The sequence below is a fragment of the Podarcis gaigeae genome (assembly GCF_964106915.1).
Source record: "Podarcis gaigeae genome assembly, chromosome: 2".
NCBI lineage: Eukaryota > Metazoa > Chordata > Lepidosauria > Squamata > Lacertidae > Podarcis > Podarcis gaigeae.
This window is the reverse complement of record NC_139679.1, coordinates 97,640,357-97,655,787: the sequence shown is the minus strand read 5'-3', so window position 1 is coordinate 97,655,787 and position 15,431 is coordinate 97,640,357. Positions and strand designations below refer to the sequence as shown.

The 15,431-nt window shown below is 40.3% G+C and overlaps 1 protein-coding gene across 50 annotated transcripts in view; it reads right to left on the bottom strand.

Annotated features, from left to right (window-relative positions):
- FOXP1 (forkhead box P1) overlaps positions 1-15,431 on the bottom strand; it is a 538,949-nt gene that overhangs the window by 111,306 nt on the left and 412,212 nt on the right. For 29 of the 50 annotated variants that reach the window (XR_014560509.1, XR_014560510.1, XR_014560511.1 and 26 more), the window contains 2 exons: positions 5,959-6,096; positions 3,727-3,816 (listed from right to left, as the gene is read on the bottom strand). Coding sequence is in view for 47 of the 50 variants with exons in the window: in XM_083723835.1 (XP_083579961.1) it covers positions 3,727-3,816; positions 5,959-6,096 (228 nt within the window). In the remaining 3 variants the exon portion in view is untranslated. The remainder of the gene's footprint in view (positions 1-3,726; positions 3,817-5,958; positions 6,097-15,431) is intronic. The other 21 variants (XM_083723838.1, XM_083723841.1, XM_083723829.1 and 18 more) reach the window with 1 other exon arrangement.

The following is a 15,431-nucleotide window of genomic DNA, read 5'->3' as shown; positions in this document are numbered from 1 at the left end:
TGTTCTCCCAGCATGCAGGCTTGCATTCAAAACTATGTCTAATAGACCAAATAAGAGGTTAATAAGAAGTGGCAACAGAAAGAAAAAAATACAATCCCTGGTAACTGATAAGAATGACAGTGGCAGCCCTTTATTGTTTGTCTTCAAATATAGAGTTAAAGATCTTTAAAAAACTAAAATTTGACGCCTTTGAAAAGAAAGAAGCACAAAATAACAACAGGGGGTTATTGCCTGGCAGCCACAGGGGAGAAGCTCCATAATTCTTATTCTCCCTTTTGAAGGTTGTTAGAAATCTGATTCAAAAAAGCAACAGCAGAAGGAGAAAGCCTCTTGAGGCTATAGCCATTTCCTGTGATCATGCATAATGTGCTTCAAAAGTGGGTTTTTACCAATTCTGTTGATCAATTGCACCTCCTTCATATTCCCTCTTTTTTTCCTTCTTTTTTTTTTTTGCTGTGTTTACATCTGATGCGACTCAATGACAAGCACTGTCTGAGACTGTGAAACAGACCTGTCATGTTGATTTATGGGCGCATCAAACCACGACTTGTCCAAACTGAAGCTCGCAGTTCATTAATTAGAGAGTTGTGACTTTGAAGTCAGCTTTCAGACTGTGGTTTTTAACATTTGGCTTAATTTATATGCTCTTGAATGTGGATCTCTAAGGGAAAAACTGAAATTCCCTTCTTGTCTTTGAACTTCTTTTGACCGCACAATAATCATTTCTTTGTCCAGAGTGATGCCTGCATCCCAGAGTCATTAACGCGCATTGAACTGCCACTGATGAGTAAGCCCTACTGAATTAGAAAAACAGCCAGCAAAACAAAGCTGAGAGCATTCTGCACAGTGATATCTCACAATTACATGCCTTCCCTCCCTGTGCCATTTCCATTTTAATTACTGTTAGTCCTTTAGATTTACATTTTAGACATTTTTTAATCTGTTCCCTTTTTTATTATAGTGGCGCCCGTTAACGGGCTATAGTTAAGGTTCATGTCAGCGTTTCCCATTATAACACCCCCCCCCCCCTTATTTTCATAACGCGACTGTAAAAATTCACACTTGACTTAAAACTTGGTTTTCCACAATAGGGGAGAGCAGTTTGATGGAGGCCAAGAAAGTGTGTGGACAAATCTGGTAATGTGGGCTTGCATAAATCACAACCACCATGCTGACACGCAGCCAACTCAGGTGTGGGAGCATCATGTAATACGGCACAACATTCTAGGCATCCTACAGGCAGTCATGCAGTGGGCAGGGGGTGGGAAGCCTTAATACCAACAGTTTCCACAACCCACCATGTATTTTCTAGATGGCAATTTATTGTCCTGAAGGAACACAAACCAAGGCAAAATTTATAAAATAAATTTTATAAATAGCAGAATTTGCAAAGTTGCAAATTGTGAAAGGCATATGGCAGCATCAATTCGACTACCAGTAACAACTGATGTAGAAGGGAAGAGTACCCCACTGTATCCCACAAGTTTCACAATTTCATAAATGTACCAACAATTCAATTTTTCAGCCACCATTTTCAATCATAGATTTTGCTCATGTAATGTTAACTATATTTTTTGGTCCATGCTGTGCATGGTATAATCCTCAACAGTCTTTATCAGGTGTGTGTGTGTATGTGAGAGAGAGAGATAAGTTTATTTTAACCAGGGTACTTTAGAGGGTAAACCTATTCCTCCCAGACCCAGGTTTCACCTCCATTAGCAAGCTACCCCAAAGCTCAGCTAGCGAGCTTCCTAAATCTGTAACTTCAGGGAACCGTTCCATGTCATCAGCTCCTTTGTCAAAGAACTTCTGCCTGGTTTGTCATGGGACCTATGTGCAGATGATTATGGAGCAGGATCTAGAGTGTTCACAAATGAAACTGGCTTATATTACTGTTTCTCACATCATCCAAACAGTCGCCAGTAACTGGTACTCAGAGGCATGTTGCATCCTAGATCACATACAGAACAGTAATCTGTGGGTGCACAGCTAGAGTGTGGTGCTGATAAAGCCAAGGTTCCAGGTTCAATCCCCATAAGAGACAGCTGCATATTCCTGCATTGCAGGGGGTCCGACTAGATCAAGCTTCCTCAACCTTGGCCCTCCAGATGTTTGTGGCCTACAACTCCCATGATACCTAGCTAGCAGGACCAGTGGTTAGGGATGATGGGAATTGTCGTCTCCAAACATCTGGAGGGCCGAGGTTGAGGAAGCCTGGACTAGATGATCCTCAGGGTCCCTCCCCACTCTATGATTCTAGGTACAAGCTGTCTTTCAGAAGCTTGACCTTCATTACTCATCTTCTCACTGCGGAGCACCTGATGAACTTCAGAAGTGCCACAAAATACCCTGAAACATGGTTTGACAATCACAGTTTTATAGCCAAGCACAGCTGTTATGTTAAGGGGTAGAAGATAATGCATGCAACATCAGAGACTAGTTAGAAGTGCTTAAATCCTAGTGAGTGAATGGGGCTTCAGAGCTTTGTGCTTCCATCTCCCATTATTTAAATGAGTCTTAAGGCTGCTTCACACCAGATGTTTTTTTTCCCTACCCTGGAATTTGCTTTGGACGTTCTGAACAAGGAAGGAAGGGGATAGAAAGAGTGGCAGTTCCTCTTCCTCCACTTGTTTCAGAGAATCCTTCCAAGCAAGTCCACAAAATTTACCAGCCTGAAAAATAGATATATTAGCCTGAATGGAGCTGCCAGAAAAGACACAAAGTGCTCTACCACTCCTGCAGCCGTGGGTTGCATTTCTATGCACTCGCCTGCATGAAATCCCTTGTCACTTTGGGCTTGCAAGGCTGGTGTTTAAATACAGGGCTGGTTTACAATATCCAAAGCTGAGTCCTGACATCTGACCCTGTGGGGACAGATATGCCATCTTTGTATCTGGGCCCAGATTCAAGAGTTCTGGTCAGGTGTGGTGAGGGCAAGCCCATGAACTTGCACACAACTTTTTCAAGCCAACTTTAAAAATCCTCAAAGCTACCCAGAGATTGGTCCCCAGTTCAGGAAAAGAAAAATGTCATGTGTGACACATCCCCTCAGGATACCCCGTTCTATCTGGGTTGCAACCAATGGCCTCAATCCAAACAAAGTGTGATGCAGTAATCAGGGTACTACACGTAGCGTAGTAAAAGAAGCTGGAATCCATCAATCAACTGTTTGGCAGCGAAGGGGAGACTGAATCCAGCCTCCAGCTCCTTTTTCTGAATAGCAAGATTTCAGCTTTGTTTACCAGTCTACATGTGCACCGTGTTAGCTGCTGGACTGGGGAAATATAAGCACAGAACCACTTTATGCATATTAATTCTCCATTCATCTAGAGAGATGTACGTCTGGAGGCTGGGTCAGGGCAAATGTGTACACAACCTCAAAGACTCCAGCAAATACAGTACTAGAGATTTTCACTGTGCTACGTTTTGGAAAAAAAAGTTGTTAGTGCAATCTTTCAAGTAGTAACTTCCAGAAACGTTTCCTTCTTCTGAAAAAATTACAGCTATAATGTGCTGTTATAACATACCGTAGGAAGAAAATGGGAGGACCAAATTAAAGCAGCAGCAGCAAAGAGAATACAGGTTCTTACATCTAACCCTAAAAGCTGAGACCCGGGGCATTCAGCTCAACTTCACAACCATTCACAAGATAAATGATGGTTATAAAGTTGTTATACTTTCTTTTGGGATCTGTGGTTTGCAAGGGAAAATGGGCTTTAGTTGTACCTCTTTAGGCTGTTTTCCGGCATGTTGTTGCTGTAAAAGTTGTAGCTGCAACTGTTCCTGTTGTTTCTTATAAAATTCTTGAAGCTGCTGCTACAAAGGAAAAGGGAGAGAGAGAGAGAGAGAGAGAGAAAGAAAGAGAGAGAGAGAAAAAAACAGAGAGGGAGGGGGAGAGAAAGAGACTGTTAAGTAAAACAAAGTAGTAGAGCCAATTCAGGATCCCCTTTTGGTGTAACACACAAACTGCGATTTGAAAAATAGCATCCTTTTATCTGTAACAGTCTGACCTTTAGTTTGAAACTCGACAATAAATTCAGTGCACACTGACTATTCTTGGCATTATCGTTTGAAAAGTAATCTCCAAAATGAACTGATGAAAAACATACCATTTTCTACACAAACTAATTAAAATAAGGCAAGGAATGACCTTTGGTTGGAACAACAAAGCCAAAATGCCCTTGCTGGGAGAGCCTGGTGAATCTTTATTTAGAAGCAATACATGCTTTCTAAATCATCATTGCATTGTACTGTACTAAGCGTTGTTTGGTACAGGCACGGGCTCCCAGCTTCCACCCACCTTGCCCAATCTCCCAGATAGATAGCTTTTTTGAAAGTTCCATTCAATGAATGAGTGAGAGAGAGAGAGTGAATGACTAAGGCACAGTGCACAAGGTCAACTTGCAATGGACTTTGGCATTGCTGCACCATTAATGAATTAACCCTGCATAGCTCACTGAGATATGTAAACCTCAAAGTCATTTTTACATTTCCGCTAACCCACAGAGAGAGAACGATATTAATTCATGGCATACATCAAAATTCTAACATGCGTTTCCATGACATGCAAGGGTTTGTACACACTTTCACTGTTGCCTTATTAAATGATGTGCCTAGACGTAATTGTCTTGTTTACCACCACATACGTGAAAGCCAATGCGTGAGCCACGGCTAGATGTAACCCACTAACGGGAGTTATGACCACAAGTGATATGACCACTAATATAGTAAAAGCGGACAGGCAGCAATTGCACTGAGGTTATAAAAAAATTATCCCAGGGTATAATCTATTAAATCTTAAAAGTTCCTGCATTGCAGGGGGTTGGACTAGATGACCCTCATGGTCCCTTCCAACTCCACAATTCTCTGATTCTTTGAGTCGGTTAGGCTGACACACCAAATAGGCTTTGCCGAGGAGTGGAGTTTTGAACCCAGGTCTCCCATAACTGCATTCTATTCTCTTAACAACTGGCTCCCTAAATGCACCACCTGCTAGTTGTTTTTCCAGTGTGCTTCCTTATATGCTCTGTAAGCTGGGGGGGGGGAGCACTTTGACCTCTTGTTTATTCTAACTAGTTATGGCACAGGTTCTTTTTGGTAGATGTAGGTGAAAAGCAACCATTATAATATATTTGAAAACTTGGAAAAATCTACATCCCATTCTGAAAGCATTTCTGATATTCCCCATTCTGAAAGCATTTCTGATATTCCCTTGAAGAAAGGCTTTGGGAGATTGTGGAATCTTTGGTCCCCAGTATTGCATTTTTCAGAATGCAGTGAAGAGACCATTTTTGAGAATGCAGTGAAGAGTCAACATCTAAAGCTGCAACTATTATGTAGCACATATGTGGCAAAGTATGAAGAGAGTTACAACTGGTATAGGGGCTACAACAGATGTATTGTCCTTATAAGAACACGTGTGTGTGTGTGTGTGTGTGTGTGTGTGTGTGTGTGTAGATTCAGGTAGGTAGCTGTGTTGGTCTGACACAGTCAAAATATATAGTCATACTTAGTGTTGCATTAGGTTCATGTTGCATCTTTTCGGCTTGTGAATGCGGCAAACCCGCAAGTGTCTACTTCTGGGTTTTGCTGTGTGTGCAGAAGTGTTCTGCATGCTTTGCACATGCGCAGAAGCGCTCTATCGCACTCCGTGCTTGCGCAGACGCTCTAGTTGTGGACTTTTCGGGGTCCACAAATCTTGTCCGCAACTAGAGGTACCACTGTATAAAAAAATTGTCCAGTAGCACCTTAGAGACCAACTAATTTTGTTCTTGCATAAGCTTTCGTGTGTGTGTGTGTGTGTGTGTGTGTGTGTGTAGTCTACGCCTGCCTGTCTACCCAATTCACATAGGATGCTGTGGAGGAACAAATCATTGCTTCAAAATCAGCTCAAAGAGGCTAGTCCTTCAATAGCAGTGTTGGTGAGCTGAACAGCTGCAAAGGAAACAAACTGTTTACCTGCTGAAGCATGAGTGCCTGCTGCTGCTGGAGCAGGACCTGAAGTTGCTGCGGAGTTAGCACTTGCTGCTGGAGGATCTGCTGCATTTGCTGAGGAGTGATAACTTGAGGTGTCATCATAGCCACTGACACAGGAACCTAAAGAATTAGGAAAGTGTAAACAAACAAGCAACTCAATATGTTGTTCATCATGGTTGTGGTTGTTGTTTTTCAAGATAATAAGCACTTCTCTTTTCACTACAAACATTCCAGATCATTCGTCTGGTTCACTTAAATGACCCATCTTTTACTTCCCAACACCTTGGTTATAATTTAATCCTGACTTGTTTCGTTCACAGAAATAATAATAAAAAGCATTAACTAATTACACCTTCTAGGTATGTTTCTCTGCCGCCCCCACCCAATGCGTTATTTTGCAATGGAATAATTTCCGAGAAAACTGAACCATTCATTTGTGTACCTTCTAGAGGCAGCCATCAATTCTAACAATTTTTTGCATTAATTAATAAGTAAGACCCTTCAAAAGCAACCACTGGGGAGCCTGAACTTAATGATTTGAAGCAAATGAACGCCATCTCGGCAATATCGAAAACCACACCTTGTTCCCAAGCAATTTTAGCAGTGGAGTTCCTACAGTGATGTCTCTACCATTCCATATTCACCCAGCATACAGATGGCTTCAATTCTTTCGTATTATGTGAGATACCATTAAAAGCCGCTTTCCATGACATTTCAGTGACAAACAGCTACAGTGATGAACTTGATAGCATTTCATATTTGCAACTGTTAACACGTTTCTGCACGGGCATCTTTGCAAGGAACCTGTACACTGTATCTGAAAGGATGATGTCTTGTTCAGATAAAACACTGACATTAAAATGACAGGCTGTCTTGGCCAAGGTTACACAAATTGTATTCAAGCGGATACCTAATGACAATGCTTTGAATTCTGCAAGCTTTCTAGAATGTAATTTAGCTATTCAAAATAATCACTGCACTTGTGTTTAATTTGCAGACTACATGAGAACCATTTTGTCAGTTCCGGTAATGCAACAAGACTATTTCGCTAGAAATCTCACCAGAAAAAAAAGAGAGAGCGAGCAAGCAAGAGAGAGAAAGATGGGGGGAAGATACAGAACTCACATGACTTTGAATAGTAATATTTAAGCACCTTACTTTTCTTTAGTTTCAGCTGAAACACATGACAGCAGAAAACTAAAAGCGGTAAAGGATATAGTTTGTTAAAAAGGATCTGCTGTCATCTCATGTATTACAATAAAAGGTAATAACATGTTTTGAACATTTTTATGCACCACGCTTTAAAAAATCAGTAGACAATAGCTGATCCGGAGATAAAAGGATTTTTAAAAAAATATTTCAGGGGAGTAGTAAGCAAGAAAGAGACGCAGTATTAATTTTATGTAACATAATGTCTTAATATGCAGTTTATCTTGACTTTTTCACATGATTTGTCCTGTCATTTGCATAGCAAATTCTCATTCCTAATTTCACAGTCATTATGCACTGATGTCCTGATTTCTCAGCACCACTAATTTTGATGAACTAAAAATGGTTCCTGAAGGTCAGATTCATGTATAGTGAACACCCTTGTTGTGTAGGTTTACACAAGTGTCAGAGACGGTTCTTGTTTGCAAGAGCCAAAAGAAACTTACACACCTTTTGACACTTCTATTAACGTTAACACTGGAAATCCACACCACAGCAGCATTACCATTCTGAATTTGCACTGTGCTGCATGTCAGGATAACCCAAAGCAATTGAGAACCCAGTTCAAGACACAGCAGCTCCCTCGTAGCACTGATATGGCTAAAGATCTGAACAAGCATAGCATAATAAGAGTTACTTGAATTTATCTGTGAAGCAAGACTTAGTGAATACTAGACCAACGGTTGGGTCCTTCTGCTCTACAGCCTTCTCAATTGTTATCTATGCCAGCTTGCAGATAAACCTACAAAATTTACTAACTTGCAGAAGTGTTCACTAGCCTGTGGAAGGCTGGGAGGAAGAGCTCTAACCCTCCTGCAACAGCTCACTGCATTCCATGATGCACATCAAAGAGCATTTCCCCCCACTTCTAGCAGCTGGTTTGGTTTCGATGCTGAGCACAGAGGAGCTCTATTCTGCCAGCCTGCTCACTCGCCTGCATGGAATCCCTTGTCGTCTATGGTGACCAGGCTAGTGCCTTAATACAAGAGTGTGCCTTCCCATGAGTTCACGTGTGGCACTGCCTTACAGAAGTATAGCTGGAACTTATATTGGCTACAGCATAATTCCCTGGGAAGTTAATTCCAGACTCCCACAGGCACAGCCCTCTCACGGAAGGGTAAACACCAGTAGCAAATCCTGAAAGGCAAACACTAGTTCACCCTTGGGATCCCTTCCAACTCTGCAGTTCTATGAAAAATGCAGTATCAGTGTGGAAGAATCGTATGTAATTTTGCCCCAAGGCAGTAAAACAATGCTGTACTGTGATAATACCTATAAGCCATGATCTGCCTTCATCAAATCGTAGAACTGTGGGTCCCTTCCAATATGTAGGAATCTTCCAATATTTCCTATAATGCAGGAATCTTTTGCCCAACATGGACATTGAACCCACAACCCTGAGATTTAGAGTATCAAGCTATACTGAGAGCTGGTGGAACATAGGGGCCAAAAAACTAAACTGTGAATGTTGAAAGCCCCAATTTGTATTTCATGCCTGCCATGAACTGGAGTGCGGCTGGACACCATCAGGTACCTGTTGGGAGCTGCACATAAAGCCCCCAGAGCCTCCTGGCCCTCCTTATCCACCATAGAGCGGGCCTTGCCATGCAGCAGAGTGAAGCAGTTCACATCAGGTGGCACCATGATCAGGTGGATAGACGAACATAGGAACTGGCCCAAGTTTGGGGGAGGGATGGGGAGAGGAAGGCTGCCATTTGGGTTTGGGTTCAGGCAGCTAGAAATTGGCACTCTTCCTCCTTTCTTGTCTCCATCTCTTTTTGGGCAGCGGTGCAGAAGGACAAGGGAAGATAAGAGGAAGGAGGTGCCTATATTGATAGTCACAAGGAGGCGGTCCCACTTTTGGAGGAAGGGTGTTGGGAGTATTTGGCCCAAGGGTACCTCAAAATCTGGAGACTGGACACTGTCCTTAACTCTAGCCTTCCTCTACTCTCTCCCGGGAAACCTTTTTCTTCAATAGCTGTTTTTAGCCAAAACCACATTTTTTACCTTCAACAATTTCTTCTACTGAATGCCAAACATGGATCAACATTTATTATACAGAATTAACTGGGAAAGCTTCAACCCAAATCTTGCTTCAAGAACTCGAGACAGTAGCATAGGTAAAGTTTTAAATAAATGTGTTCAAATGGAGCAGAAACTATTGTGGTGTGTGTGGGCAACAGCCAAAGATTTATGGATAGCTATTCAGCTTCTCAACTTCGAATGTCCTGTCCAACTTCTTCATGTAACTAGTCCCTAGTAATACTAGGCTTTAAAGGGCTGCTGCAGCAGGGATAGGCTATTATAGCCCACACTTTATTACCCATTACTACCGAGGTCATTAGCAGCAAGAGTGATTGTACCGGTCTTAACCTATTGATCATTGTAACTACTATCATTTAATCCTGTGTTGAATGTCTGGAAAGCTGCTAAAGGCACACAAGAGAGAGTGCTCTAGCACTGAGAAATATAGTCAAAGCTTGGAAATTACACTTTGATTCATAAAAACTAGCCAGTGGTTTAAATCAATAGTATTTAAAACAGTCATGTAAGTTCTTAACTACAGTCTCTAATATTTATTGGTCCCTGTTTGAGTGTATTCCGTCAAAACTGTACTTATTTTAGAGACTATGCAGTATACCACACATTACATCAGAGTGAAATAAGAAACCTCTGTCTGCTCTTGATGTTAACGTGACAGGACTTCAGTCCCGGGTGGCTGAAATTTGAAGATACCTTTTGCAAATTGCAAATGCTTAGAAAACATCCTAATTTAAATAAGGCCCACTTTAAAAGAAAGGAAGAATGAGATCTCATCACTTGAAAACACCGCTGAAAGGCACCGATCCACAAGCTATTTACTGATCAAACATTTCTTTACTATGAGTACTCCGGAATAAACTAATTGTGATGTACATTAAACTGAGTGTGTTTTATGCCTTTTATCAATCATAAAATGCACTTTCACAGAAAGTGCATTTTATGAGTGCAAATGATTTAGCTTACTTCCAAATGAGTGCAATAGATTTAGCTTACTTCTTCAGGGAGGTGGAAATATAAATAGGAGCTAAGACACAGCCAAGTGGATGTTCGGATTGCAACCATGTACACATTTGTTTGGGAGAAAGTGTCAATGGAACTTACTTCAAATAAATCTTGCACCATTAGTGTGCTAGCTTTGGCCTAGAAAACCGCCCTCAATTCATTGCCTTATTTAATGACTTTGGTTTATTTAGCAAACTACATGCAACCCTGTTGACAGATACTCACAGGGTGTGGTTAGGTACCCAGCTGCATTTAGAGTTGGCAGTGAATGAAAAATACAGCTGCTGCTCAGCTATTATAATTCTACTAGTATAGACCTGCTGACATTCTAATACCATCAACAGCAAATATGCCTTTAAATAAACCAGTTGGATCCAGGTTTATTTTCCCAATCCATGCCTGCATGTTTCTTGAGATTTCCATCCACTATATTTGCCCACTTCACTTCCCCCCTGAAAATATTCCATTACTGTAGCCTTAAATTTAGCCCGAGTTCATCTTCAGGATAACAATTGTAAGACTACTAGTGATATGGCACTTTCCCACTGACAAATGTAAATGAACCATCATCTAAAATTTCACCTCTTCAATTAGACTGAATGCTAAATAAAGGGTTTTTTGCCAGTTCAAATTTCCATAAACATAAACACATCAATTACCATTTTATTTTTCTTCAGTTTAAAGAACAAATCGTCATCACTCCCTGACTTTAAAAAGAAAATATTTTTCAAGTTTTATGATTTATCCTAAAATACTATAACAATGCACAATTAATCTTGCAAAAATAAAGTAAGAAATGTGTTTCAAATGGCATCTTGATTTCTTGACTGAATGATAATTGATTTTCGTGAAATGTATGTAAAATAAGCAACTGTGTGTGACCAATAAAAGAAAAATTCAGCTGTACCAACTTTGCAAGGGCAGTGTTTACAGAATTAAGGTTACCCTCTACTAAAACATATGCAGGTTTGTAATTATTACAATCAGTGTGAAAGAAGCATTCAGAATGATGCTCAAAACATTTTGTTGCAGTACTGTGTAGGTTTTCACTAAATCACATTACCCGTATCTCACCCAGGATAGAACATTTCTGACCCAATATTTCAGGTCTTCGAAACAAAAACAATTAAAAAGAAAAAAGAAACTTAAGAGTGCTGGAACCATTCATGTGGAAACCATGATTCTGTTTCACTATGCAAAAGAGAATTTCACTTTTAAGACTTCCCTGTTTTCGCCCATAACACTGTACAGAACATTACGACAGGTACTGTTTATTATATTAATGTAAAACCAGCTAAGTAGTCAGTCATTAGCATAACTGTTCTCTCCTCAACAATACAACCTCCTATTAAAAAGGGGGAGAGAAAAGAGGAGAGAGAGAAAGACGCTCTTTACAATTCAATTAGCATTTTATTTTTTATCATTTTGTTTATTGCATTTCACTAAGAGTAGTAGTTTGACCAGACATACACAATTGAGCATAATAGATTCGCCTGACTTGGTAAATAATTTCGGGCTTCCCACCACGTTAACCCTTCTTTACCAACTGCAAGACAGACAGAAAGGAAGAAAGAAACATGAAGATTTAGTATTTGTTTATAATATGAAACCTTGGTTCAACCTGATCCTACCTGCCAATTCTCATGCATACCAAGCCCCCTACTAATTGCCAAAGCTATAATACATACTCATTTAATTTGCATACAAATATAAAGTTTGCATAAATTAAGTATCTTCTACTTTAACAGGAGTGCTACAGTGGAATCTATCAAGCAAAGCTACCTATAGTTTAGGCAGGTGGGGGGGGGAGAAGGAGTAGCGGAAGGAAAAGGACCATTAAACATTTGCTATTTCTCAAACCTAACCTGCTTAATAAGGACATACTACACATTACTAAAACTAATTGTGTGTATGCACGCAAATGCACAAATTGCTCTGTTTCTTTTCAGTTTAGCTTTTAAAGAAAAACCCCAATGAGATCAATATTGATTTATAAATTCTTAAGCCTATCTACATACAGTCAAGAAGATACAACACCTTGTCTGTTATTTTCTAAAACATTTGTACACTGTGGCATTTTAATAATACAAGGCTGAGAACGTCGTTACAGAGAAATTTAAGCACATATTATTTTTTTCTGCAGCAGGTATTGGAAAGTGCAAAATCAGCACCACGAGAATCATTTGCAGCACTAGCCTGTGGCTTTGCTTTCTGCTGCTTCTCTTTTAAGAGTTAAAAATGTGGTTCTGTCTTTTCTTCTGGGTTTGGGGAGTGGATGGGTTGGGGGAAGGGGGTATACGTGCAATGTGTACCGACTAATGTAATATTAATAAGCAATTAAAATATCGCAAACTTACTGAACCAGTTTACTCTTAATCAGACACAAAGAAAGCAGTCAGATCATGACAAGATATATTCAGATTCTTGTTCTGCTAAACACTCATCTAGAGGGTGTCACTTTATTCAGAACTGCAGCCTTTACAATACTTGTAAAAGTTTATTTGCTTAAGTGTGCTGTATTTCACACCTATCACAGGTGCCCTCATTTGTGCATCAGAATCTAATTTACACTGGCTGTGCTGATCTGTAATGAGAAAACATCAGATGCTCCTTTTACAATCTTGCTATTCGCTGCTTTACTTCTAATGAAGACACATTCCAACCAGCAAGCTCTCTGCATGTTAAAGGTCAAAACACTTTTTAAAAAAGATGCTTCGCAAAATGAAAGCAAACGGGAAAACCCTAGAAGAAATCCTTCACATAAAGGGTGTGACAATTAAGAGTAATTGTGCAAAATAAAAAGGCTACCTTTCCTAAAAACGTGTGAAAAATTAAGCTGCCACTACTGATACAGGTTATATTGAGGGGGGGGGATCAAAATTTAATGTATTCTCCCCTGTGTCATCTTGTTTTGTCAAGACATCAAATAGAATTGGAAAGTACAAAATAACAAGCCCTTGAGAAATCACAGAAGCCGACCTTTTTGATGTTGTTGGTTTACCTTGTTCTCAGTTATTTGAACAATGATTTTTTAGATTTAAGGGCAAGATAGAGAGCTTAAAAATTAGAACATGCTATCAGCTATTGTTGTTTGGATGTCCTTAAGTTTTTCCTTTAGAAAAGGTAATATAACATCTTACCAAACCACTGAAAGGATCTCCACCTCAAAAACCTGCGCAGAATAATTAGCAATAATGGATGCTTGTTCAATGTTCATTCAAATTTCTCCCTCACCCCATCAAACACAATACGGACAAGAGAGGAAACTGCACTGGAAAGGTTAACAAAAACAGGCTACAGTACTTCATATAACTACTTGATTCCATTTTATAAAAAAAAACCCAGACACATCAGGCAGCTTTACAGATAATGAGTACGTTACCCCCCTCCCATCCTTCCTCTGCTCCTCAACTCTTGAAAATAAATAAACCTAGGGCCAAAAAGGGGGGAGAGGGACACCTTATAAAAATAAAGGGCATTTCAAATGAATCCTGAGTTTCACAGCAAAGCTAATTTCCAGCAACACAGCCCTGCTTTCAGTAAAACAAACAAACTGCTTACAGCCGGCCAGGCTTCTCACCAACACTATCAAGTTGAGACTGCGGGTGTCAGAACTTTCCCACACGCAGGTGTGGATGGGGGTGGGCGGGCTGGGATCCCACTCTCTATCTCTTTATTTTCCCAAGCACAGTGGTGGGGGGGGGGTGAGAGAAGAGATCACAATGCTTACCTACCAAGTAATAAACATTTCCTCGAAGAAAAACCGAGGTTCCTCTGTCAGCTAAAAAAACAGCTGTTGACATTGTGCCTCTCTTCCTCTGCCTCTTCACTCTATAAACTTTTAAGTTCAGCAAGACTTTCTTACCTCTGAACCGGACTAAGAGTTCGCAAACATCTTCCCCAAAGTATCAGCCTGCTGCACTGTAAACAGCTACCCATTTATACTTCCAGCGCATTAAAAAGAAACAGGAATATAATGGGAAGAAACATGGGATTTTCCCTATGTCTTTCTAGGTAGCAACAACTCCCAACAGCAGACTGCTCAAGAAGGTAAGCGAATTATTACATTAACATATTTGCTCTGTGTCTGTAACATACCAATTTTGTCTGCAATATATGATCAATAGCCTTCACTGTCAACATAGACACACACGTTATCTATTTTATTTGTGAACATACCTGAGGAAGCACAGTTGTGTATATGACCATCTGCAATAATAATAATAAAACAAAACCTAGCCACTTTTCAGCAATTGTCTATTAAAACTGAATAATGGTGATGCTACCCATTTCTATAAGGCTGCTTAATAATTTTCAGGAAGCCCTGAATTTCACTGAGGAACAGAGACAACGTACATAGGTGTGATGGAGTACTAATTTAACTGTCCTGGCACAGATCATCTAAAATTTCCCTCTTAAGATGTTCCCATTTTGAAAAACTGCAGGCAGAGTTCGCATCATGCTATCAGGCAGACAACTGTGTGAAAAGCTATAGAAAGTTATGATCTCATGTCAGTTTCATTGCATCACTCCGATGCTGTTGGGCATGGCATCTCCTAATTCTCCTTATATTACAGGGGGTGTGTGTGGGGGTGTGAGTGTGAGAGAGAGAGGGAGGGGGAGGGAGGGAGAGAGAGGGAGAGGGAAAGGGGTAGGGTAGGAGGACTGGGATTAAAAAGCAATGTGTATTTTAAAAAATAACCCAAACTAACAAATGGCGAACAAAACCTCAGAGAGAGAGAATAACTCCCTATCATAAGCTTTCTGATGATTTATGGTTTACTAACTCAGCAAGGTTACGCAACACTGCATGCCTTTTTAGATGCATTATTTGAGCCAGTTGAGATTTAATTAAGATCATAGCCTCCAAAATCCCTGTCAAATGAAAAATTCACAGAAGACAATGCACTATATATCCTCATGCAGATAGTCTCCTCTCCACGACTCTGGAATAACATAAGTTAATCCTTGTTTCTATGGTGGCAGACAAAAGTTGACTAATTTTGTTTTCTTTTGACGCTTGTGTTGTTTTCTGGTTTGTGTCATGAGATCATTCCTTAGTAATGGGGCAGAAGGGGGTGGGGGCAGTGGGAGTGAAAGAATGAGAGGGCAGTGGGAATTTGCAGAAATGTGTCCCAATACAGCAGGAGATGTATCTTGACTTTCTCGCAGCTCTGCTGTGATGTCATCATGTTTTCACT